Genomic DNA, 27,477 nt, shown 5'->3' on the forward strand with positions numbered 1-27,477 from the left:
GTCAGAATGTGAAGGTGGGGTGGGGGTGGGGGGTGGAGGACTACAAGCTGGCCGGTGATACGGTATGTGAGGCCAGGTGAAGGGAAAGTTAGGTAGGTGAGGGAGGGGGTCATGAAATAAAAAGCTAGGAGGTGATTGGTGGAAACGGTAAAGGGCTGAAGAAGAAGGAATCTGGTAGGACAGGGGGGTGGACCACGGGGGGGCCATGGAGATCCCCCCAGCATTTTGTGTGTGCTGCTCTGGATTTCCAGTGTCTGCAGAACCTCTTGTGTTTATAAATTGCTGCTCATTTTGTGTTTTTTTTTTGCTGACTTTTGTCCAGCTTTTTTTCTGGGGGTTGGTATCTAAGTTCCTGGTTTCTCTGAGTGTGGATTTACAAACTCCACTGGTATTGGGGTATGTTTCGCAGACCAGCTAGGGGTGGGATTATTGGATGGAATTAATGAGCAGTGGGGGGTGTGGAAAGTAAATCTCTCTTCACCGGATCTGGGAAGTTCCCTTCCCGAGGAGGTCATAGCAATGGCCTCAGCAGAACCCTGAAAGGTGGACACGTGGTTGTGGAGGAGGGGTCATCTCCCAGGATCAGGGGTAAGGTTGGGTGTGGGCTCTCCCGTTCCTGGGGAGTCTTGCACACTCGTGTGGAAAGCGTCAGGTTGGCACAGACCTCGGGCTCTTGCTCCTGACTGGGTAAAGGGCTGGGTCGTCAACATGTGACTTCGCCATTGGAGTCCCTGTGTCAGTCTACTTTCCAACGGCCAATCTGCAGCCCAGTACGGGGAAAGGGCGAAAGGGTTGGCATGGATGAGATGGGCCGAAGGGCCTGTTTCTGTGCTGATTGTTCAACTCTGCGACCTGATTGGTGAATTTATGAATGTGCCTGTTAACCCTTCTCCCACCTCCAGTGCCTTCCACCTGTTAAACTAAACCTTTAGCAGAAGCTTTTCAGTCATCCCTTCCATTGCTCTGGGGCCGTGCTGGGAAGCTGCTGGTGGCCCCTGTGCTCTGACTCACTGCTGCCCGCTCTGTCCTGCAGACGTGGTGGAGGGTGTGGTGAACAAGGGGATCTATTTGAACGAAAACGCTGGTGCCACCCTCCTGCACTTCGGAAGCTCCAAGAATTCGTGCATCAGTGATCTGGAGCAATGTGGAGAGGCAGGTTAGTTCCACTGCAGGCCGCTCAGTTCCAGAACAAGCAGTCCAACCCCTCTCCCCACCCCCCACTGCCCTGAACACCCCCCCCCCCTCCGGCGAGCCTGTCCTTTCTCCACACCCCAGCCACGGCGTCCCAGACAGCTGAGTGGCAGCAAGATCCTACCACTATGATTAAAAAAGCACAGAGAAAATTTACAAGGATGTTGTTGGGAAGTGAGTGTTGTCTTTTGCAGAGGCGTTCCGGTGGGAATTAGCTGCCTTGATGGGAGCTGATTTGATAATGGTTTATAGAAGAGATTGGCAGGAACGTGTGAAGGGGAGAAGCACGGAAAGGGGGCTTGTATTGAGTATAGACACCATGGGTTGAGTCCACTGGCCTGGTTCTGTGCCGTCTCCATTATTATACACATCTTTCTGAGCAAGACCAAATAGTTTGCTCCCAATGCACAATTTGTTTGGTGAGGCCAAATCTGGAGCATTGTCTGCAGTTCTGGTCACATATCGTTAGGAAAAATATCGATAAGTTTGAAAGAGTGCAGAGAAAATTTACAAAGATATTGCTGGGACTTGAGGACCTGAGTTATAGGGAAAGATTGAACAGGTTAGGACTTTATTTCTAGGGACCTCAATTTAGAATGGAGAGAAGGAGGAATTTCTTTAGCCAGAGGGTGGAATTTGTTGCCACAGGCAGCTGTGGAGGCCAAGTCACTGGGTGAATGTAAAGCGGAGGTTGATAGTTTCTTGGTTAATCAAGGCGTGAATGGTTATCAGGAGGAGGTAGGAGATTGGAGCTGAGAGGGAAAAATGGATCAGCCATGATGAAATGGTGGAGCCGACTTGATGGGCTGAATGGCCTAATTCTGCTCCTATGTCTTATGGTCTTATTCCCTAGAGTGTAGGAGAATGAGGGGAGATATGACAGAGGTACACAAATTATGAGGGGTATAGATAGGAAAAATGTAGGTCTTTTCCACTCTGGTTGAGTGAGACTACAACTAGAGGGTGAAAGGTGAAATGTCTAAGGGGAACCTAGGGGGAAATGTCTTCACTTATAAGGTGATGAGAGTGTGGGACAAGCTGCCAGTGCATGTAGTGGATGTGGGTTTGATTTCAACATTGAAGAGAAGTTTGGATAGGTACGTGGATGAGAGGGATGTGGTGACCTATGTTCCCGGTGCACGTCAATGGGAGTAGGCAGAATAACAGGCATGGACTAGAAGGGCTGAAGGGCCTGTTCCCATGATGTAGTGCTCTATGACTCTAGGACTAGTGACAGATAACCCTTTGTTCTCATTGGTTGTTTGGTTTCTATTTGTCTTCCATCGACAAGTCTGGGAAATGGGTTATCAAACCATTACCTTGACCTAGTTTCAGGGCTTGTCTCTTGACCCTCCCCCCCCGCTCCGCCCATCCGGCCCACGGACGTTGGCGGAAGAGTCTGGGATTCCCGGGTGCAGTTAATGTCGCTCTTTCCGCAGGTGTCAGCTTTTCCTTCTTCTGGAAGAACCTCGATAAACAATCAGGCGTCAGCATGCCATCCGGCGGTAAGCTGATGTCAAACCGGTTCTCCGTCTACGCCAGCGACAACAATGGCTTCATTGAATTCTACACCCACAAAACCTCACGCTCATGGAAAGCGTCAATAAGCCCACCAGGTGAGCCTACCTCTGAAATATTTCCCACTGGCCGCCCATGAATCAGAATAGAGTTTATTGTCCCTGGTACACAACATGGCATTTGCTGTTTTGTGGGCAGGAGCACACAGAAAGAAATTCAATTTATTTCATTAAATTATAAAGTGTCAGAAAGAAATAATGAGTTAGTGTTCATGGGTTCATGGACTATTTGGACATCCGATGGCAGAGGGGAAGAAGCTGTTCCTGAAACATCGAGTGCGTGTCTTCAGGCACTTGTACCTCCTCCCTGATGGTAGCAATGAGAAGAGGGCATGTCCTGGGTGATGGGGGTCCTTAATGATGGCTGCAGCCTTTTTGTGGCATTGCCTTTTGAAGATATCTTCAATGGTAGGGAGGCTAGTGTCCATGATGGAGCTCGCTGAGTTTACAACTTTCTGCGGCTTTTTTCTGATCCTGTGATGAAACGAATCTTTGAGCTTCAAAGCACTGGGCAGTTGGTGTTTTGTCTCAATCCACCCCATGGGTTGGGGGCGGCTGCCCCCTCCTGCTGGTGCTGCCCTCCAGTGTTTGCTCCGTAGAAGACAAATTGTCTGTGGACTACTGCGGGCTTATTCTTGCTGACAACATTCAGGCACCATCAATCTACAGAGTATGACACTCAAGGACTTGGGTTATATTATATTTTATTGTGTTACCTTATATGTGCTTTGTGCTGTGTTTGACCATGGATACTGTGTTTTGTAACTTGGCTCTGAATAGAAATGGTTTTGTGGCCAAGTTTGTGGATGATTCAAAGATAGGTGGAGGAGCAGGTAGTTTTGAGGAAGTAAAGAGGCTACAGAAGGACTTAGACATATTAGAAGAATGGGCTAAGAAGTGGCAAAGCGTGTCTTTGGTACACTTATAAGTGTGGACTATTTTCTAAACGGAGAGAAAATTCAAATTCTGAGCTGCAAAGGAACTTGGGAGTCCTCATGCAGGTTGAGTTTATCGTGAGGAAAGCAATGTTAGCATCTATTTCAAGAGGACTCAAATATAAAAAGCAAGAATGTAATGCTAAGGTTTTATAAAGCACTGGTCAGAGCTCAGAAAAGATGTGCTGACATTGAACAGTGTTTAAAGGAGGTTCATGAAAATAATTCCAGGATTGAAAGGTTTGTCAAAGGGGGAGCATTAGATGGCTCTGGGTCTGTCCTCGCTGGAGTTCCGAAGAATTGGGGGGAGGGGGAATCTCATTGAAGCCTATCGAATATTGAAAGGACTTGATAGAGTGGATGTGGAGAGGATGTTTCCTACAGTGGGGGAGTCTAGGACCAGAGGGCACAGAATTAAAATAGAGGAGAATCATTTTAGAACAGAGATGAGGAGGAATTTCTTTAGCCAGAGAGTGGTGAATTGGTGGAATTTGTTGCCACAGGCAGCTGTGGAGGCCAAGTCTTTGGGTACATTTAAGGCAGAGGTTGATAAGTTTTTGATTGGTTAGGACATGAAGCAGCACAAGGAGAGGGCAGGAAATTGAGGCTGAGAGGGAAAATGGATCGGCCATGATGGGAGCAGACTCGATGGGCAAAATAACCTAAACCTGCTCCTATACCTTATAGTAATGCTGTTTTGTTTGGCTGTATTCACATATGGTTGAATGACAATTGAACTTGAACAACGTCTGAACTGCTGAGGCCATTCAGAACGTTAGAGTCATTGAGGTGGCCCACTCCAAGGATTGGGTAGGTCGTATGCTTACGGTTGACTCCTTGGAACGGTGGGGTTTGGAGAACGGAGTTACGACTTTCGCCTGTGTTTGCTCCAGTGAAAATGCAGGTGTTGACCCTATATCTGTCACTGGGATGAAAGAATCATTCTGTCTCCCATATCTATACCTCTAATTATTTTATAAACTTCTCTCAACTTGCCCCTTAGTCTTCCAATGACAAATTCCACAGATTCACCTTCCTCTGGCTAAAGAAGTTCCTTCTCAACTCTGTTCTAAATGGACATCTTTCTATTCTGAGGCTATGTCCTCTGGTCCTAGACTCCTCCACTAACATCCTTTCCACATCCACTCTGTCGAGGCCTTTCAACATTCGACAGGTTTCAATGAGATCTCGCCCTCATTTTCCTGAATTCCATTCAGTACACGCCCAGAGCCATCAAACACTTCTCATATATTAGACTGTGAGACCATAAGACATAGGAGCAGAATGAGGCCATTCAGCCCATTGAGTCTGTTCCACCATTCCATCATGGCTGATCCCAGATCTCACTCAAACCCATATACCTGCCTTCTCACCGTATCCTTTGATGCCCTGACCGATCAGGAAACCATCAGCTTCCACCTTAAGTATTCCCTCGGACTTGGCCTCCACCCCAGTCAGGCACAGCATTCCACAGATTTGCTACTCATTGGCTAAAAGAAATCCTCCTTACCTTCCTTCTAATGGGTTGCCCCTCAATTCTGAGGCTGTGCCCTCTAGTTCTGGATACCCCGACCACCCTCTCCACATCTACCCTATCTAGTCCTTTCAACGCTTGGTATGTTTCAATGTAGATCCCCCCGCATTCTCCTGAATTCCAGTCAGTCATGTTAACCCTTTCATTCCCGTAATCATTTTTGAATGGCAGCTGGATGTTCTCTCCATTCTCCTGGTGAAGGGTCTTGGCTCGAAAAGTTGGCTCTTTCTTCCTCCATAGAAGCTGCCTGGCCTGCTGAGTTCCTCCAGCAGTTTGTGTGTGTTGCTCTGGATTTCCAGCATCTGCACAATCTCTTGTGATCTCTCTCCTGTACTTGGAGGAAGTGGGGTGGGGAGCGCCAGGTTGTGACTGGGGATCATTAGCTCCCACGTCCAACTGTGCAGAGCCCCGCACTCTCAGCCCTTGAGAGTGAGCACGATAGTCATCTCGGTGAGCAGCGCACATCGGAGAATTCTGCCTTAAAATTAGAGCAGGCTGTTGTTTATCTACAGTGTGGGGTAATACCTACTTGCCAGTAAAAAAATGTTCCCACTCTAGCCTCTTACCTCTTCTCCTCACATGCCAAATCACACCCCCCTGGGTCCCCTCTTCCTTCCATTTCTCCTGTGGTCCACTCTCCTCTCCGATCAGACTCTTCCTCTCCAGCCCTTTACCTTTCCCACCCACCTGGCTTCAATGATCACCTTCCAGCCAGCCTTCTTCCCTCCCCCCCCCCCCACCTTTTTATTCAGGCACCTCCCTCCCCATCCTTTCCAGTCCTGCTGAGGGGTCTCAGCCCAAAACATCGACTGTTTATTCATTTCCATTGACGGTGCCTGGCCTACCGAGTTCCTCCGGCATTTTGTCTGTCGCTGTGGATTTGAAAGATTCAAAGTACCTACATTTATTACCAAAGAACGTATAAATCATGCAGTGTGAGACTTGTCTACTTACAGGGCGGCCACAAAGCCACAAACCCAAAAGAACCCAATTAAAACAAATGAAAGAGCAGCAGCAAATGCACAGAGAAAGAGGGAAAAAAGCACACACAAATCAGACAGACAATAGAAGCGAGCAACAGCATCCTGAACCAGACCCGGTCCATAGACCTCAATCCCTGGAAAAGCTAGAGTAGGCCCAGAGCCTCGGCCTCAAGTTCATCATACCAGTGGCGTAGTTTCTAGTGTGTTTTTAGTCATAGTCATGGTCATAGTCATAGTCATACTTTATTGATCCTGGGGGAAACTGGTTTTCGTTACAGTTGCACCATAAATAATAAATAGTAATAAAACCATAAATAGTTAAATAGTAATATGTAAATTATGCTGGGAAATAAGTCCAGGACCAGCCTATTGGCTCAGGGTGTCTGACCCTCCAAAGGAGGAGTTGTAAAGTTTGATGGCCACAGGCAGGAATGACTTCCTATGATGCTCTGTGCTATATCTCGGTGGAATGAGTCTCTGGCTGAACGTACTCCTCTGTCCAACCAGTAGATTATGTAGTGGATGGGAGACATTGTCCAAGATGGCATTCAACTTGGACAGCATTCTCTTTTCAGACACCGCCATCAGAGAGTCCAGTTCCATCCCCACAACATCACTGGCCTTACGAATGAGTTTGTTGATTCTGTTGGTGTCTGCTACCCTCGGCCTGCTGCCCCAGCACACAACAGCAAACATGATAGCACTGGCCACCACAGACTCGTAGAACATCCTCAGTATCGTCCGACAGATGTTAAAGGACCTCAGTCTCCTCAGGAAATAGAGACGGCTCTGACCCTTCTTGTAGACAGTCTCAGTGTTCTTTGACCAGTCCAGTTTATTGTCAATTTGTATCCCCAGGTATTTGTAATCCTCCACCATGTCCACACTGACCCCCTGGATGGAAACAGGAGTCACTGGTACCTTAGCTCTCCTCAGATCTACCACCAGCTCCTTAGCCTTTTTCACATTAAGCTGCAGATAATTCTGCTCACACCATGTCACAAAGTTTCCTACCGTAGTCCTGTACTCAGCCTCATCTCCCTTGCTGATGCATCCAACTATGGCAGAGTCATCAGAAAACTTCTGAAGATGACAAGACTCTGTGCAGTAGTTGAAGTCTGAGGTGTAAATGGTGAAGAGAAAGGGAGACAAGACAGTCCCCTGTGGAGCCCCAGTGCTGCTGATCACTCTGTCGGACACACAGTGTTGCAAGCACACGTACTGTGGTCTGCCAGTCAAGTAATCAAGAATCCATGACACCAGGAAAGCATCCACCTGCATCGCTGTCAGCTTCTCCCCCAGCGGAGCAGGGCGGATGGTGTTGAACGCACTGGAGAAGTCAAAAAACATGACCCTCACAGTGCTCACTGGCTTGTCCAGGTGGGCATAGACACGGTTCAGCAGGTAGACGATGGCATCCTCAACTCCTAGTCGGGGCTGGTAGGCGCCATTTATCACTCTGTTTGAAGGTATTCTCTCTTCCACAGGGCCATTGCCAACTGACACCATGTCCGTTCCGTGACCACCCCTACCAGCCGTAAATTCCCTCTCTAAAAACCAAATGTTATTACCCAGATCCTTGTATTATCCAGAAATTTGGCTGTGTTTTTGTGTGTTTAAGTCCTGATAGAACCCTAGAACACTACAGCACAGAAAACAGGCCATTCGGCCCTTCTAGTCTGTGCCGAAACTTTATTCCACTAGTCCCATTGACCCGCATCCAGTCCATAACCCTCCAGACCTCTCCCATCCATGTACCTCTGCAATTTATTCTTAAAACTTAAGAGCGAGCCCGCATTTACCACGTCAGATGGCAGCTTGTTCCACACTCCCCTGCTCTCTGAGTGAAGAAGTTCCCCCTGAACCTTTTCCCTTTCACCCTAAAGCCATGTCCTCTCGTATTTATCTCTCCTAATCTAAGTCGAAAGAGCCTACTCGCATTTACTCTGTCTATACCCTTCATAATTTTGTAAACCTCTATCAAATCCGCCCTCATTCTTCTACACTCCAAGGAATAAAGTCCTAACCTGTTCAATCTTTCCCTGTAACTCAACTCCTGAAGACCTGGCAACATCCTAGTAAATCCTAGTAAAATAGATGAATGGGTCCTGCCGGGAATGTGGAATTTTTATAGTTACAAGTCAGGGGAAGCAACTATTTGAGGAAGAAAAATTCTATTAATGCAACTTCAAAGCCAGTTGTAAAGGATATTGGCTTTGGAATTCCTTGCTGAGTCCCTGAGGCTAAATTTTGTTGAAACAGCCATGCACACCTTTTCCTAGTATTTTCTGAACATGTCACAGGACAGTATTTCATCTATTCAATCTATATTTCAGATATGTGCCTATTTTCAGACATTTTAAGAAATGCATTGAGCAGAGTCTGTACTAGAATGAATTGTTACTGTGTTTCCATAGTAATGTATGGTACGTGTGTGCGTGTGCATGTGTGTGCGTGCGTGTGTGCGTGTGTGTGTGCGTGTGTGTGTGCGTGTGTGTGTGTGCGCGCGTGTGCACGCATTTTCTATATACAGTGGATTCTGGTTAATAGGCACACTTCAGGACAAGTAGATTTGGGCCCGACTAAGCGGCTGTCTCAGTTAGCTGAAGTTTCTCGGAAATAGTTAAAAAGGTATAAAAAAGCCAAACTGAGTAACAAATTCTATATTTAAACAAAATACAGAACAAATTAGAACATTACCAATACTACTGCAGTACTATAAGACTTTGTGTTAGTTCCTAATACTTATCAACAGAGGAATTAATCCGTGTCACGTTCTTTTGACTGTAAATGAACAAAATCAATGCAGACACCTACTGCAGATAGTAGACAACCTTCATAAAATGTTGTCGATGATTGCATCATCCAAATCATCATTTTCTTCATACCCTCCGAGATGTTTGTCGTTACCTTTAAACGCTTCATAGTTCCTAACTTGTTGAAGTAGTGAAATTGTTTCATTTTCAATCCCGGCTGTTTCTGGCATCTCCAAGCCTGAATGCCTGAAACCCCAGTGACCAAAACAAATCTAAATTGTCTTACTCCTTATTTCTCACTAACCATCAGTGACAAAAATCACTGCTTTTTGAACACAAACACATGCAACTGATGCTATTTAAAACCTGTCTGCTCTAAGCACGGTGTAGTGTCTGCGATGGCCATGCAAGTGCACGTGATTGATGCTAGTTCAAAATTATTAGGCAACAGTCTCCTGTCCCAGTTAAGCACCAGAGCGTCCCAAATAAATTGGGGGGCAATCGCAGCTATTTTCTTAATTAGTTTTTGTTCTTTAAGAGTTATCTCAAATGAGTGTCTGGCCTGATTAACCGATGGCTCAAATATCTGGAATCCACTGTTTGTACGTGCCTCTATGTGCATGTATATTTGTTCATGTGTCATGGACACAAGAAAATCCGCAGATGCTGGAAACCTAGAGCTGGAGGAACTCAGCAGGACAGACAGCAACTATGGAGAGGAATAAACAGGCAACGTTTTGGGCCGAGACCCTTCTTCAGGGACGATGCCAAAATAAAAAGGTTGGGGGAGGGGAAGGAGGCTAGCTGGAAGGTGATAGGTGAAGCCAGGTGGGGGAGAAAGGTCAAGGACTGGAGAAGAAAGAATCTAATAGGAGAGGCGAGTGCAGCAAAGGAGAAAGGGAAGGTGGAGGGGACCGAGGGGGAAGTAACAGACAAGTGAGAAGAAGTAAAAGGTCAGAGTAGGGAATGGGAGGGAGGAAATTGATACTCATGCCATCAGGTTGGAGGTTAACCAATATACGGTGTTGCTCCTCCACCCTGAGGTTGGCCTCTACAACACGAATGCTCAGTGCGGGTGGGGGGGTATCTGTGACCCCTGGCCCTGAGTCACTGTGCGTGGGCTCTTCCCCTGTCTTCAGGCCCTGAATGGACGCACATTCTCTTCACCTGGAGCCCGGTGGGTGGTCTCAAGGTTTACGTCAATGGCACGTTCAGCACCAACGACACCTACGGCAAGGAGACAGCGGACAGCGGCAACCAGTACGTCAACCTGGTGACAAGCACTCAGAGGACGCACTCCTACAGCCACTACGTGACCGGCTCTTTCGACGAGTTTGTCATTTGGGAGCGGGCTCTCTCCCCGCTGGAGATTCAGCTGTACTTTAACGCGACTATAGGTAAACACAATTCCTTTTGTTTATGCAGCACCGGGGTTGGGGGGGTGGGGGGGTGGTCTCTCGGCACGTGCACAGTACGGGACAGACGTGACCGTGCTTTCAGACACCTTGTGAAGTCAGGTGCTGTAACCATGCAAGGTTTTAGCATAGAGTGTGTTCTTCTCAAGGGCGAGGGATTCAGGAAATTGGCTGCTGCCGCATCTAGTTAAGATTCAGTTTTTATTGGGATACAGTGCAGAACAGGCCCTTCTGGCCCTTCAAGCTGCCCTGCAATCCCCCAATTTAACCCCAGCCTAATCACGGGACAATTTACAATGACCAATTAACCTACTAACTGGTTTGTCTTTGGACTGTGGGAGGAAACCGGAGCACCCAGAGGAAACCCATGCATCCCACGGGAAGAACATATGAACTTTCTTAACAGGGGCACCGCGGTTGAGCTCCAAACTCTGACTGTAACAGTGTCCCACAACCGTGATCTCTAGCTCTCAGGTATAATTGAGCGAGTATGTGTGTGTGTGCTGCTTTCTCCCCAGGTATGCCTGTTTGTAACCCAGGAAACGGCCCCTCTCTGTCCTTGGGAGATCTGGGTGCCAGCGATTCCACAATGGAAAATCCGGTAAGTCTACACCCGGTTTCTGTTGTACACAGAGCACAATGCTGGAGGAAGTCAGCAGGTCGGGCAGCATCTATGGAAGTGAATAAACAGTCAACGTTTTGGGCCGAGACCCTTTTCAAGATCGAGAAGGAAGGGGGAAGAAGCCAGAACAAGAAGGTGGGAGGAGGGGAAGGAGGACAAGGTAGAAGGTGATAGGAGAAGCCAGGTGGGTGGGGGGAGGGGGGATGAAGTAAGAAGCTGGGAGGTGATTGGTGGAAAAGGTAAAGGGCTGGAGAAGGAGGGATCTGATTGGAGAGGAGAGTGGACCATGGGAGAAGGGGAAGGAGGATAACAAGAGGGAGGTGATAGGCAGGTGAGGGGAAGAGGTAAGATGCCAGAGAGGGATTTGAAGCAGAGGGAAAAGGGAGGGGGGGGGTGAAATTACCTGATTTGCGAAATTGATGTTCATGGCTTCATGAATAAAGAATTTTGTACTTTGAAGATAGCACGCAAAGCATAGAACAGCACAGGAACAGACTTGGCATCTTCTCCCTTCATTCTTGGATGGCAGCTGGATGTTCTCTCCATTCTCCTGGTGAAGGGTCTCGGCTCGAAAAGTTGGCTCTTTCTTCCTCCGTAGATGCAGCCCGACCTGCTGAGCTCCTCCAGCATTTTGTGTGTGTTGCTCTGGACTTCCAGCTTCTGCACAATCTCTTGTGATTTCTCTCCTGTACTTGGAAGAAGTGGGGTGGGGAGCACTAGGGTGTGACTGGGGATCATTAGCTCCCACATCCAACTGTGCAGAGCCCCGCACTCTCAGCCCTTGAGAGTGAGCACAACAGTCATCTCGTTGAGCGGTGCACATCGGAGAATTCTGCCTTAAAATTAGAGCTGGCTGTTGTTTATCTACAGTGTGGGGTAACACCTTCTTGTCAGTAAAAAAAATTCCCCACTCTAGCCTCTTACCTCTTCTCCTCACCTGCCAAATCACACCCCCCGGTGCCCCTCTTCCTTCCCTTTCTCCTATGGTCCACTCTCCTCTCCTATCAGATTCTTTCATCTCCAACTATCACCTTTCCCACCCACCTGGCTTCACCGATCACCCTGTAGCTAGTCCTCCTCCCCCTCCCCAGCCTTTTTATTCTGGTATCTTCTCCCTTCCTTTCCAGTCCTGATGACGAGTCTTGGCCTGAAACTTTGAATATTTATTAATTTCCATAGATGCTGCCTGACCTGCTGAGTTCCTCCGGTGTTGTGTGTGTGTGTGTGTGTGTGTGTGTGTGTTATGTGTGGTTCTGTCTATCTCTGCCTCTTCTAATCCTGTAAGCCTCTCTCAGATCTCCACTCAGTCTCTGCTGCTCCAGAGAGAAGAACCCATTTGTGCAAGCTCTCGTGCTAGCACACACCCTCTAAACCAGGCAGCATCCTGGTCAACCGCTTCTGCACCCGCTGCTAAGCATCAACGTCCTTCCCATTGTATGGTGACCAGATGCGGCCCAACTAGAGATTATAAAGCAGCAGCATAACTTCCTGAACTTTGAACTCATTAGAGGAGCAGACCCTTTGGGCTAAGTCAAATCCCAGCAATGTTCCAGTAAATCTATTTTGCAACCTCTCCAGATGAATAACATCTTTCTGGTAACGGCGATAAGAATCAGGTTTAGTACCACCGGCATATGTTGTGAAATTTGGTTTTTTTTTTGCAGTGCAGTACAATGCAATACATTACAATAAAAACAGTGCATTACAGTTCGAACCCTACATCCCTCCCCTACACCCTGCCCTGTTGGGTGATCGGGATCCTTCACGATGGATGCCGCCTTTTTGAGGCATTGCTGTTTGAAGATGTCGTGGATGCTGTGGAAGCTACTGCCCATGATGGACGTGACAACTTTCTCCAGCTATTTCCAATCCTGTGCAGTGCCCCCAACCCCACCCCCACATGCCAGACGGTGGTGCGGCCAGTTAGAATTCTCTCCGCGGTACAGCTGTAGAAATTTACGAGTGCCTTTGGTGACATGTCAAATCTCTTCAAACCCCTGATGTCGTGCCTTCTTTGTAATCTGTGAGAAGGTAACCAGGGTAACTGTTGCTCGGTGTTGCTGTGTGGCAGGGGCAGAGCAGGGCATCACCCACGACGCTGCCAATGTGTTTTTGGTTCTCCTCAGACCGCCTCAAACACAAATTACTCAGGCACGGCCAAGCCGAGAGAGGAAGACAAGAGATTCACTGCTGGGGGCTTTCTCAGCCTCCCTTTTGTCTTTCCAAATGGGACGCTACAACAACAAACTGCTTCCAACCTGACAGAGGTAAGGCTGAACGGGTGGCATAGGGGTGCCCAGCTCAGTCCTCGCACTGAGAACCCCTTGTACCAGCTCGCTGTCACCTGAGGATTGTTGCCCATGGGTCCTAACCGAAGACCCAGCACAGACTCGATGAGTCAGTTGGACTCATTATTTGATCCCACAAAGTCAAAAGGTCCCTTGTACATCAGGAAGACTGCTCCAGAGTGGGGCTGGAGTATGGGGTGCGATGCGGGAGCACTGAATGGCTTTAAGAGGGAGACAGGCGTGGCTTTGGGAGGGAGATGGATGAGGCTTTGGGAGGGAGACGGACAAGGCTTTAGGAGGGAGATGGACGAGACTTTGGGAGGGAGGTGGACGAGGGTTTGGGAGGGAGATGGACAAGGATTGGGCAGGGAGGTGGACGAGGCTTTGGGAGAGAGATGGACGAGGCTTTGGGAGGGAGGTGGACGAGGCTTTGGGAGGGAGATGGACAAGGATTGGGGAGGGAGGTGAACGAGGCTTTCGGGGGGGGGAGGTGACAAGGCTTTGGGAGGGAGATGGACGAGGCTTTAGGAGGGAGACGGACGAGGCTTTGGGAGGGAGATGGACAAGGCTTTGGGAGGGAGGTGGACAAGGCTTTGGGAGGGAGATGGATGAGGGTTTGGGAGGGGGGTGAACAAGGCTTTGGGAGGGAGATGGACGAGGCTTTGGGAGGGAGGTGGACGAGGCTTTAGGAGGGAGGTGGATGAGGGTTTAGGAGGGAGATGGACGAGACTTTGGGAGAGAGATGGATGAGGCTTTGGGAGAGAGGTGGACGAGGCTTTGGGAGAGAGGTGGAAAGGCTTTGCAAAGGAGATGGACGTGGTTTTGAGAGGGAGACTGACGTAGCTTTGGGAGGGAGAGTCGGGCATGGCTGTAGAGGGGAGACAGGCTGTATTTAGAGATACAGCACCGTAACAGGCCTTTTTGGCCTAAAAAGCCCAAACCACCCATGTGACCAATGAGCCTACGAACCTGTAGGTCTTGGGACTACGGGAGGAAACCAGAGCACATGGGGAAAACCGTTGGGAATGTAAAACTCTTCACTAGTTTGAAGTCTGGTGCTGACATCTCATCTGGATGTTCCTGTGTTTTTTCAGCAATACCTGCAGACGGTGGGGGAAATCCTGGACACGCTTAGCCTGACTGAGTCAGTGGAGGTAAGGCATGATGCTCAGACGGGTCACTCCCACAGGACGCTACCCCCAAGGGGGTTACAGAGATGGGGTGGGGTGTAGGGGCTAGTGGGAGTTACAGAGACAGGGTGGGTTGTAAGGGCCGGAGGGGGTTTACAGAGACAGGGAGGAGTGTAGGGGATGAAGGGGTTTACAGAGACAGGGAGGGATGTAGGAGAGGGAGGGGGTTACAGAGACAGGGAGGGGTGTAAGGAATGGAGGGGGTTACAGAGACAGGGAAGGGTGTAGGGGAAGGAGGGGTTTACAGAGACAGGGAGGGGTGTAGGGGAAGGAGGGGGTTACAGAGACAGGGAGGGATGTAGGGGAAGGAGGGGTTTACAGAGACAGGGAGGGGTGTAGGGGAAGGAGGGGGTTACAGAGACAGGGAGGGGTGTAGGGGCTGGAGGGGGTTTACAGAGATGGGGAGGGATGTAGGGAATGAGAGGATTACAGAGATTGGGAGGGGTTTCGGGGCTGTAGGGGGTTTCAGAGATAGGGAGGAGTATAGGGGCCAGAGGGGGTTTCAGAGATGGGGAGGGGTGCAGAGGATGGAGTGGTTAAGGAGACGGGGAGAAGTTTAGAGGCTGGAGAGGGTTACAGAGACAGGAAGAGGCAAAATGTCCAGAGGTGGTTACACCACACCCTTCCTATCTCTGTAAACCCTTCCAGCTCTAACACCCACCCCTGCATCTGTAACCCAGTCTCTCCCCCACACCCCTCACTGTCTCTGTAACTCAGTCTCTCCCCCACACCCCTCACTGTCTCTGTAACCCAGTCTCTCCCCTACACCCCTCACTGTCTCTGTAACCCAGTCTGTTCCCTACACCCTTCACTGTCTCTGTAACCCAGTCTCTTCCCTACACCCCTCACTGTCTCTGTAACCCAGTCTGCCCCCTACACCCCTCACTGTCTCTGTAATCCAGTCTCTCCCCTACACCCCCTCACTGTCTCTGTAACCCAGTCTCTCCCCTACACCCCTCACTGTCTCTGTAACCCAGTCTGTCCCCTACACCCCTCACTGTCTCTGTAATCCAGTCTTTCCCTTACACCCCCTCACTGTCTCTGTAACCCAGTCTGTCCCCTACACCCCCTCACTGTCTCTGAAACCCAGTCTCTCCCCTACGCCCTTCACTGTCTCTGTAACCTCCTCCTTTGCTTACACCCCTCGGTTCTCTGTAACCCCCTCCCTCTTTTCCCTACACCCCTCTCTGACTAAAATAACCCCCTTCAGTCCCAACATCCCACTCTACCTCTTTAACCCCATCCCTCCCCTACACCCTTCCCTGTCTCTGTAAGCTCCGCTTGCCCCTCCCAACCTTCCCTATACCCCCTTCTGTCTCTGTAACCCTTCCCTACCCTCCCTACACCCACTCTTGTCTCTGTATCCCGTCTGTGCCCTACACCCCTCCCTGTCTCCATGTTTTTTGAGTGGTCCAGTATTGCGGGGTGCCGGACTGCATCTGCCCGCGGATTGGCTCAGTGCTTCTGGCTGTGCTGAGTGTGGGTTACTGACCTCACCCGAGCCGTTGCCCCCAGCCCCTCCTGCTCGTTGGCTCGGATTTATTCCTGAGCGATAGCTGCTTTGTTTCCCTAGAGGCTTGTCTGGCACGCAGTGAGTCTTGCCTTTGTTTCTGGTGTACCCAGGCTGCCACCGAGGTGAGTGTGTTAATCAAGATGGTGGACAACGTGTTGGATCACATGGTGACCTCCCTGGAAGGGGATCCGAACTTGCCAGTCAGGGTCGAAGGGACCTCGCCAGTGGCTGGTGAGAGTTTTAACACCTCTTTCTGACCCTTAACCCCTGACCCCTGACTCAACCTGACTTCTGACCTATTCCCAGACTCCATGGCCAAATCCCTGATCCCCCCAACCCCCGTCACCTGTGATCTGACCCCTGACCTAAAGCCCACTCCCAACCCACTTCCTACCCTGACTCCAACATCATAGTTAGATGGGGTCCTGTCCCAGGACAAGCCCAACCCTTCCACTGGAAGCAATCTTTCTCTTTTGTCAAGCTTCTGCAGCATGTATGAACATCCCTGTCTGACCTCTAAACCTGGTCCACTCCTCGTCCTGGTCCTATCTCCTCTCAGCCCTGCTCCTCTGGAAAGTGAAGAACCTCTCTCTCTCTGTGACCCAGATAAAGCTCCCCTTCCCCTTAGGATCCCGGGCTCCCTACTGAACCCACCGGGTTCGTGGAGTCATAGAACGCTACAGTGCAGATGCAGGCCCTTCAGCCTATCTAGCCCCTGCCGAACCATTAATCTGCCTGGTAAGATTGCTCACCCCTCTGCTTTTTGTTAATTGGCAATCCGCCCCAACAGTGCTGGAATGGGTGACATGGGATTGTGCCCCTTTTAGGGGTAAAAGTCAGGTGCTAATATAATCAGCCTCCTCCTGTTCGCAGACTACTTGTTGGTGAAGGTTGCAGATGGTTCCAGCCTTTCCAGCTACCGTTTCCCCTTGCAAGGACTCAGCTACATCTTCATCCCCGGAGAGGCTTTTCACAGTAAGAGTAAGTTGACTCTGATGGAGGGTCCGCTCCCCCTCACCTGGGGTCCACAGACTCTGGGATGGCGCAGAAGCTGCCAGCCGAAGTCATTGCAGCACTGCGGTCCGGTGGCGCTGGGGTGGAAGGTGTGTCGTCAGTGAACGGGGGAAACGCTTTCATCTCAGTCTCTCATTGTCCCTCTGGGGAACAAGAGGTATCGGAGGAAGCCTGGTTTCTCCACTATTTCCAGTGTGGTTCGGGCTTCTGCTGTTGTCTGGTCCCTTCCACCATCAGGGAGAAGGTGCAAGAGCCTGAAGACCCACACGCAACATTTTAGGAACAGCTGCTTCCCCTCCAGTATCTGAATGGTCCATGAAGCCATGACCACTACCTCACTCATTTTGCTATTTTTTGCACTACTAATTAAATTTGTATATATCTCACAGACAGTACTGTGCAAAAGTCTCAGGCACAGATATATAGCTCGGGTGCCCAAGACTTCTGCACAGTACTTATTTGTCAATGTGGAGTGGAGAGCGAGTTTGTAAATCTGGGGTGGGAGCAAAGGATGTTGAGAATGGTGAGGGTGGAGTGCCGTGGGAGGGGTGGGGACAGGTGGCAGAGAAGGAGTGTCAGGAGCTGGGGGTGGGGGGCGTGGCCCTGGTACAGACACACCTGGCCCTGAGACACCAGGCAAGGTCATTTGATTCCAAACAATTGGTTTATTGATCATTACAGAATGTCTCTCTGGTGCTTCCCGCTCCCTCCCCTATCCCTTCCCTTTTCCCAAGCATGATTCCCCTTACCCTGTCCCCTTCCCACTCTCAGTCCACAATAGAGACCCAGATCAGAATCAGGTTTATCATCACGCACATATGTCATGAAATCTGTGTTTTTTTTGCAACAGCTATACAGTGAGATACATAAAATTACTACAATACTGTGATGTGCAAAGCCCTTAGGCACCCTGGCTGTATATACATGCCTAACACTTTTGCTCAGTACTTTAGTGATTTTATGTATTACGCTGTACTGCTGCTGCAAAAAAAAACAATTTTCATGACATACGTGAGTGATGATTAACCTGATTCTGTATAAACAGTATATATATATTTATTGTGATTTGTAGTATATTTTATGTGTTGTGCTATGTTACTGCCACAGAACCATACGTTTCATGACATACGTGTGTGATAATGGACCTGATTCTGATTGGTGCCCTTGGCCCGGCCCAGTCCTCTTTAGCCAACATTCAACCCATCCCATTACATGGGTGTGCTGACATTGGACAGGTTTCACAGGAGGTTCATGAAAATCATTCCAGGAAGGAAAGGCTTGTCATTTGAGGAGTGTTTGATGGCACTGGGCAATGTTCCCTCTAATTTTCAGTAGTCAGTGCGCGCAAAAATCTTACGTTGTGCAAATTTTTTTCCTGTGACAAAAGAGTGTGTGCACTGAATGCACACATGGCACAGTTTATGTAGGTTTACAAAATATTTAACATAAAACTGCACAGAATAACAACAAAATAACATACATATTTAAATCACTCAGTTATTTGTTTCTCTCTCCTGTCTTTGACACTTACCCATTCTTTGTAAACTCTATCTAGACTAACAGAACTTCCATCCAATTGATAGCTTTTGATTCTCATTAACATATCCAAATGACATTCACCTAAACGGTTTCTCAGCTTGTTTTTGAGTTGATTCATTAGGCTAAAACCTCACTCACAGTCCACACTAGATGCAAAAAAAATGTTGCCCCAATGTCCATCAACTGTGCAGGGTCACAAGACTGTTCATTTTGAAGTACAAATGCCACCATTTGAGCAAAGTTTGAAATCAGTTTGGATTTAATTTTTTTCTTGCACGGAAAATTTGAAATCATTAAACTGTCTAGCTATTACAGTATTTTCAGCTAGAAAATCATGATATTTTAGACACAAGGCATTAACTTGTTCATCACCAAGTGTGAAGTCACAATCTGCAATTGCAGAGAAATCAAAAACTGACCATTCTAAATGAACACAAAGACTATTTTATAAACGTCAACAGCGAACTTGTATCTACTGTGACGTTTTCTTCACATTGTTGGCTTAGCAAAACTTTAACTTTGTCACTCCATGAAACATTGTCTCCCAGATACTGCTTTCTTATCTTGTTAATTTTGCCTCGCGCAAAATGAAGTGAATCTTGCAGCCAGTTCATCAAAGACGTCACTTAAAACCTGTAAAGCTACTTTGTATGTGATGTTTATCAATTTCTTGTGACAGTATTTAGCCACAGGGTCACTTGACTGATCTTTTTCAATAAAAACTTTATGGTATGAATACTGTCCGCCAAAGACGGCTGCCACCATGATGCAGCTGTACAGACCGGAACAGGAAAGGTGAGGAGACGTAAATTAGTGACATACATTGTGGTATTTGAAAAACCGACCAACTAGTTGCAGAAACATTTAGTTAAAAGATTATTTTCAGTAAGTATAATTATTAATTGCTACATTATTTTAGGTAACTAACCTTTTGAGCGCACATTAATTTCCTTTGTGCGCTGGTTGAAAAACGTGTGTGCGTGCGCACTCGCGCACAGCTTAGAGGGAACATAGGATCTGGGCCTGTATTCACTGTAATTCAGTAGAATGAGGGGTTACCTCATTGAAACCTATCGAATGGTGAAAGTCCTTGATAGAGTGGATGTGAAGAGGATGTTTCCTATGGTAGGGGAGTCTATGACCAGAGGACACAGCCTCAGAATAGAGGGGCATCCATTTAGAAAGGAGATGAGGAGGAATTTCTTGAGCCAGAGAATGATGAATCCGAGGAATCTGTTACCATTGGTGGTTTGGAGGCTGAGCCGTTGGGTATATTTAAGGAAGAGGTTGATAGATTCTAGATTAGTCAGGACATGAAAGTATACGGGGAGAAGACAGGAGATTGGGGCTGAGAGGAGTCATTTATCAGCCATGATGAAATGGCGGAGCAGACATGTTAGGCTCAGCGGCCTAATTCTGCTCTTTTATCTTACGATCTTAGACTTAGAACAACTTAAAATCTGGGACGCAATGTTGTTGGGATTGAAGACCCAAGAGGATGAAGGGTTAGAGATTCCAGACTCCCTTCCCTCTCCACCACCAGCACATTTTACCACTGGGAGCACCTCGGCTCTGAACAAAGTGGAGTCCTTGTTTGCAAGGGCGACTTGGGAGAAGGCGCCAGAAGCTGAATTAGAATTTTTATTTTCTGTTGGGTGGTCTCCAACCTGATGGCATGAATATTGTTTTCTGCTTCATTTAAAAAAAAATCCTTTTCCCTCCCTCCCTTCTATTCCCCACTCTGGCCTCTTACCTCTTCTCCTCACCTGCCTATTGCCTTCCCCTGGGTCCCCTCCTCCTTCCCTTTCCCCAATTATCCACTCTCCTCTCCTACCAGATTCCTTCCTCTCCAGCCCTTGCCCTTCCCTCCCACCTGACTTCACCTATCACCTTCCGGCTTGTCCTCCTTCCCCTCCCCCCAGCCTTTTATTCTAATGTCTTTCTCCTTCCTTTCCAGTCCTGATGAAGGGCCTCAGCCCAAAATAGTGACTGTTTATTCCTCCCCACAGATGCTGCCTGAGCCGCTGAGTTCCTCCAGGGTTTTGTGTGTGTTGCTCTGGATTCAGAATCAGGTTTAATATTGCCGGCATTGTGCTGTGAAATTTGTCATTATACAGAAGCAGTACTGCAATGCATTTGCAGACTTTCTCACGTTTAGGGTTTTTAATTTCTCTGTGTTTTATTTTGAGATATTTATTGAGCGCTTGCAGTGACCAAACAGCTCCCCACACCTCTAGTGACCCAGGTTCCACCCTGAAATCAGGTGCAGTCTGTGTGGAGTTTGCATGGTCCCCCCCGGGTGATCTGGTTTCCTCCCACATTCCAAAGCCATGTGGGATTGGTAGCTTCATTGATGGCTGTACATGGATAATAGGGGTACGGAGGGCTCTGGTCCTAGTCTAGGTTGATGGGAGTTGGCAGTTTACATGGACTAGATGGGCTGAAGGGCCTGTTTCTGTGCTGTACTTTCTGTGATTCTATGGCTCTAAGGTGAGGTTAGTGCTGGTACAGTAACATAGTAGTTAAGGCAATCAAGTTAAGTTAAGTTTATTGTCATTTAACTATATACATGTATACTGTCAAATGAGACATTTCTGTGGACACAGTATAGTACACATAACATACAATAAATTAGGAAAGTAAGGATAGAATCTACAGATGGATTACACATAAATAAACAAAGTGCATGGATTAAATCTTGAAAAGTACAGAACAGATTAACCAGTGACACTTTGAATGTGATGCAGCAGGGAGCTCAGAAGCCTAATGGCCTGAGGGAAGAAACTGTTTTATCCTGACTGTTCTTGTCTTTATGCATCGGAGTCTCCTGCCTGATGGTAGAGAGTCAAAGAGGGTGCTGGATGGATGGGTGGGATCGTTGATAATACTAAGGGCCCTGCATATGCAGCGCTCCTGATAAATGTCCCCGATGGATGGGGATCCCTTTGATCCTCTCGACCCTTCTCACAGTCCTTGTCAGGACTTCCGGAATCAGAATCAGGTTTACTATCACCGGCACGTGACGTGAAATTTGTTAGCAGCAGCAGCAGTTCAATGCAATACATAATACAGAAGAGAAAAAAATAAAATAATAATAATAATAATAATAAGTAAATAAGTAAATCTTATTCAGTATACTTTATACAGTATACGTATATTGAATAGATTTAAAATCGTGCAAGAGACAGAAATACTATATGTTAAAAAAAAGCGAGGTAGTGTCCAAGGGTTCAATGTCCGTTTAGGAATCGGATGGCAGAGGGGAAGAAGCTGTTCCTGAATCGCTAAGTGTGTGTCTTCAGGCTTCTGTACCTCCTACGTGATAGTAACAGTGAGAAAAGGGTATGCCCTGGGTGTTGGAGGTCTTTAATAACGGACGCTGCCTTTCTGAGACTCCGCTCCCTGAAGGTGTCCTGGGTACTTTGTAGGCTAGTACCCAAGATGGAGCCGACTAAATTCACAACCCTCTGCAGCTTCTTTCGGTCCTGTGCAGTAGCCCCTCCATACCAGACAGCGATGCAGCCTGTCAGAATGCTGTCCATGGTACAACTATAGAAGTTTTTGAGTGTATTTGTTGACAAACCAAATCTCTTCAAACTCCTAATGAAGTATAGTCGCTGTCTTGACTTCCGGTCTGATACTTGGCTGCTCCCATACCAGATGGAGATGCAACTTGTCAGGACACTCCCAGTGGTGCTCCTGGGTAAAACGCAGTTAAGATGGAGTGTGGGTAGGGAGAGGTGTCAGCCTCCTCAGGAAGTGGAGATGCTGCTGTGCCTATTAAGGGACCAGGTGAGGTCATCTGTGACGTGAACTCCCAGGAACTTGGTGCACTTAACTCTCTCTATGGAGGGGCCATGTGTTTGCAGAGGGGGATGGTTCATCTGCACCTTCCTGAAGTCCACAGTGCTGTTATAGCATCAGCAACTGGGGTTCAACCTATCGACAAGCAGCTTGTATGTTTATCCTGTAACTGTGTGGGTTTCCTCTGGGCGACCAGGTTTCCTCCCATGTTCCAAAGACGTCCTGGTCAGCGCTGGTGAGTCGTGGGCACGCTACGTTGGTGCCGGAAGCTTGGCAACTCTTGCGGGCTGCCCCCACATATCCTTGGACTGGATTTGGTCTTTGATGCAAACAAGGCATTTCAATGTTTGTTTCAAAGGTCCAAAGGTTCATTTATTATTAAAGAATGTGTGCAGTATACAACCCTGAGATTCTCCTTCTCCAGATGGCCATGAAACAAAAAGAAAACCCGTGGAAGTCAGTTCAGAGAGAAACATCAAACCCAGCCCCCCTGCACAAAAAAAATGCAGCAAGGTCATCAACCTTCTACCTCCCCCCCCCCCATCACCCCTTCTCCCGCACAAAACGCAACAAGAACATCGGCTCCCAAATCCCCCCTCCTCCTCTCCCTGATGGACTTACTGCCCATTAGGGTGCTGGAGTCTAGGGCAGCATGAAGGTCCTCCATCTCTGGCGGTGTTCAGGGCTTCATCATGCCAATAGCTTCCTCTTGGTTTTCACTACTGTCAGTCATGCAAGTCCCGGGTGGAGATTCAGGAATACCGTCACACTCAGACGTAGAAGGATTCTTCATTGCTGTTTTGGTAACAATTTCATTTTACCAGTCAGGGTTGCTAGCTCTGAGCTGAACCCCCAAACCAGGAGACCTCTTTGCCTGTCCTCTACCCTTTGACCTGTTTGACATGGGTGACCCTATCAAGAGCCAAAGCATAAAGCCCTGACTCCAGCCAACGTAGCTCTCCAGGCAATTGAGGCATGCAAGCCCCCAAACTCTACGACAAAGTTGTAGTCCTCTTGGATGACCTTATCTATGCCTCTCATAACCTTATTAACCTCTGTCAGATCTCACTCAGCCCTTGCCACTCCAAAGAAAACAGCCCAAGTTTGTCCAACCTCTCATTATTACACATGCCCTCAAATCCAGGCAGCATCCTGGTGAAACTATTCTGCACCCTCTCCAAAACCTCAACACCCTCCTTACAGTGGGGTGACCAGAACTGCACACAGTTCTCCAAAAGTGTTGGGTGTGGTACCGGGGAGTGAGATTGGACTGAGTGAGGTACGGGGAGAGTGGGATTGGACTGGGCTTGATATGGGGGGGGAACGGGGAGAGTTGAGATTGGATTGGGTTGGGTAGTGGGGGAGTGAGTTTGGACTGGGTGGGTACAGGGGAGTGAGATTGGACTGGGTTGGGTAGAAGAAGACTGAGTTTGAACTGGATCGGGCATGGGGGCAGTGAGTTTGGACTGGGTGGGGTACAGAAGGAGTGAGATTGGACTGTGTGGGGTACGGGGGAATTGAGATTGGACTGTGTGGGGAGTGGGGATATACATATGATCATTAAATCTTGTTTAGTATAAGTGAGTTAGTATGGAGTCAGTGGGCAGAAGGACCTTCAATGGTTCCAAGACTTCCAAAACTTTGGAAACAAAATATGGAGAAAGAATGAATCTTCTGAACTTGCCCAGAGCCCTGAGGTGATTTTTGAAGATTAATGCAGAGGGTGATATCTGGCCCACAGATCCCCTGCTGAGACTCTGAAGAAGCTCCTCACTCAGGCCTGTTCCCCTGATCTCTTTCCACCGCCCTTCCTTGCTTCCATCAGAAACCTCCTGCAATCATCCACTCCTCCCCTGCCCCAGCCCACCTGCTCCCTGAGCTGATTAAAATTCTGCCTCTCCCTTTTCAAGGGAAACTCGAGCTTGGGTTACCACCACCCTGTTGTTAACTCCATCAAAACGTCTTTGTCACAATCGGGTTCATTATCTCTGGCATATGTCAATATGTTGGGCCCAGGATAGGTTTTCAGAGATGCTGAGACCCAGGAACTTGAAACTGCTCACTCTTTCCACTGCTGATCCCTCAGTAGGGTGTGTGTAACCTCGACTTGCCTTTCCTGAAGTCCACAGGCAATTCCCTGGTCCTCCTGATGCTGAGTGCAAGTTGTTGTTGCGACACCACTCACCCAGCTGATATATCTCACCTCTGTACACCTCCTCGTCACCATCTGAAGTTTTGCCAACGATAGTTGTGTCAAATTTATAGATGTATAGAGGATTAGTGATATTAATGTTTGAAAGAGTACAGAGAAAGTTTATAAAGTTGTTGTTGGGACTTGTGGACTAGAGTTACAGGGAGAAGTTGAAATGTTAGGATTTTATTCCCTGGAGCGAAGGAATGATGGGAGATTTGATTGAGAAATACATAATAATGAGGGGTATAGATAGGGTAAATGCAAACAGGCTTTTTCCACTGGGTTGGGTGAGACTTGAACAAGAGAAAATCTGCAGAAGTCTAAGCAACACATACAATATGCTGGAGGAAATCAGCAACCAGGCAGCATCTATGGTAAAGGGTAAACAGTTGACATTTTAGACCGAGACCCTTCATCGGGACTCAATGAAGGGTCTCGGCCCAAAACTTGGACTATTTACTCTTTTCCTTAGATGTTGCCTGGGTTGCTGAGTTGGACAAGCTTGGGCTGTTTTCTCTGGAGCAGCGGAGGCTGAGGGGAGCTCTGAGAGAGGTTTATAAGAGGCATAAGTAGAGTCGACCGACAATACCTTTTCCCCAGGGTACTAGTGTCCAACACCAGAGAGCACTCATTTAAGTTGAGAGGTGGTATTTTCAAAGCAGATGTGAAGAACAAGTTTTTTACACAGAGTGGTGGGTGTCTGGAATGAGCTGCCTGGGGTGGTGGTGGAGGCAGAAACATTGGAGACTTTTAAGAGACGTTTAGATAGGTACATGATTGTGAGGAAAATGGAAGGATCTGGACATTGTCTAGCCAGAAGGGATTAGTTTAGTTGGTCTTTTGATCACTAATTTAATTGGTTCAGCACAACATTGTGGGCTGAAGGGCCTTTTCCTGAGCTGTACTGTTCTATGCTCTAAGCCCCTCTCTCCCATCTGCCCAGACGTGTGGAAAAGGGCTGCGCATTCCCTGATCCCCCCCCCTCCCCTGAGCCCCTCCAGCAAGGGATGGTGGGGCCCGAGCGACCAACCACCTCCCGTTGCCCAGGGAACAAACTAATTCTTAATGAGGTAATTCCGAATGCTGTCATTTCCTCCTCAATTTTCCTTTATGCATTTTTTGGCTGAAGTGTAATCAGATCTGGAAACGTTTGCACATTGTGTGAGCCAGTGTATGATAACGCCAGCAGCTGGGGTGGTGGGGGATTGCCTTGGCCTGCTCCCTTGGACATCCAGGGAGGGGTGATTTCCCCCTTAGGGCCAGGCTGCTGAGGTTTACCTCTCTGTGTTAGTTGTATCTGGGGGCTCAACAGTCCAATTCTGTCCCTCAACCTCTCCATCCCTTACTGCTGGGGGTTAGATTTCCTGGATCTTAAAGTCTCAGTTGGAGGTATTGAAAAGGCAGTGACCAAATCCCACACCACTCCTCTCTTAACCCACTGTTTATTCAATATTCAGGATTGTTTAATGTTATTTCCAGTACACAAGTATAAAGGAGAACAGAATACTGTAATGCTGCCGTGAAAGAAAAACAAATTTCATGACATATGTGAGTGATGATAAACCTGATTCTGATATGACAATAGACAATAGACAATAGGTGCAGGAGTAGGCTGTTTGACCCTTCGAGCCAGCATCGACATTCACTGTGATCATGGCTGATCATCTACTATCAGTATCCAGTTCCTGCCTTATCCTCATAACCTTTGATTCCACTATCTTTAAGAGCTCTATTCATCTCTTTTTTGAAAACGTCCAGAGACTTGGCCTCCACAGTCTTCTGGGGCAGAGCATTCCATATATCCACCACTCTCTGGGTGAAAAAGTTTTTCCTCAACTCCGTTCTAAATGGCCTACCCCTTATTCTTAAACTGTGGCCTTTGGTTCTGGACTCACCCATCAGCAGGAACATGCTTCCAGCCTCCAGCGTGCCCAATCCCTTAATAATCTTATATGTTTCAATAAGATCCCCTCTCAGCCTTCCAAATTCCAGTGTATACAAGCCCAGTCGCTCCAATCTTTTGACATATGACAGTCCCGCCATCCCGGGAATTAACCTTGTGAACCTACGCTGCACTCCCTCAATAGCAAGAATGTCCTTCCTCAAATTTGGAGACCAAAACTGCACACAGTACTCCAGGTGTGGTCTCACCAGGGCCCTGCACAACTGCAGAAGGACCTCTTTGCTCTTATACAGAATTCCCCTTGTTATGAAGGCCAGCATGCCATTAGCGTTCTTCACTGCCTGCTGTACTTGCATACTTGCTTTCAGTGACTGATGTACAAGAACACCTAGATCTCGTTGTGCTTCCCCTTTTCCTAACTTGACTCCATTTAGATAATAATCTGCCTTCCCGTTCTAACCACCAAAGTGGATAACCTCACACTTATCCACATTAAACTGCATCTGCCATGCATCTGTCCACTCATCCAGCCTGTCCAAGTCACTCTGCATTCTCATAACATCCTCCTTACATTTCACACTGCCTCCCAGCTTTGTGTCATCAGCAAATTTGCTAATGTTACTTTCAACTCCCTCATCTAAATCATTAATATATATTGTAAACAGCTACGGTCCCAGCACTGAACCCTGCGGTACCCCATTGGTCACCGCCTGCCATTCTGAAAGGGACCCGTTAATCGCTACTCTTTGTTTTCTGTCAGCCAGCCAATTTTCAATCCATGTCAGTACTCTGCCCCAATACCATGTGCCCTAATTTTGCCCACTAATCTCCTATGTGGGATTTCATCAAAGGCTTTCTGAAAGTCCAGGTACGCTACATCCACTGGCTCTCCCTTGTCCATTTTTATAGTTACATCCTGAAAAATTTCCAGAAGATTAGTCAAGCACGATTTCCCCTTCGTAAGTCCATGCTGACTCGGACCAATCCTGTTACTGCTATCCAGATGTGTCGTAATTTCA

The 27,477-nt window shown here is 48.0% G+C and overlaps 1 protein-coding gene across 4 annotated transcripts in view; it reads left to right on the forward strand.

The window, feature by feature from the left end:
• Positions 1–27,477, forward strand: part of adgrd1 (adhesion G protein-coupled receptor D1) — a 172,677-nt gene that overhangs the window by 14,259 nt on the left and 130,941 nt on the right. For all 4 annotated transcript variants that reach the window (XM_072240785.1, XM_072240786.1, XM_072240787.1 and 1 more), the window contains 8 exons: positions 1,034–1,156; positions 2,631–2,807; positions 10,116–10,373; positions 10,910–10,992; positions 13,140–13,280; positions 14,396–14,455; positions 16,115–16,235; positions 16,878–16,985. In XM_072240785.1, the coding sequence (XP_072096886.1) occupies positions 1,034–1,156; positions 2,631–2,807; positions 10,116–10,373; positions 10,910–10,992; positions 13,140–13,280; positions 14,396–14,455; positions 16,115–16,235; positions 16,878–16,985 (1,071 nt within the window). The remainder of the gene's footprint in view (positions 1–1,033; positions 1,157–2,630; positions 2,808–10,115; positions 10,374–10,909; positions 10,993–13,139; positions 13,281–14,395; positions 14,456–16,114; positions 16,236–16,877; positions 16,986–27,477) is intronic.

Source organism: Mobula birostris, chromosome 22 (assembly GCF_030028105.1).
Source record: "Mobula birostris isolate sMobBir1 chromosome 22, sMobBir1.hap1, whole genome shotgun sequence".
NCBI classification, from domain to species: domain Eukaryota; kingdom Metazoa; phylum Chordata; class Chondrichthyes; order Myliobatiformes; family Myliobatidae; genus Mobula; species Mobula birostris.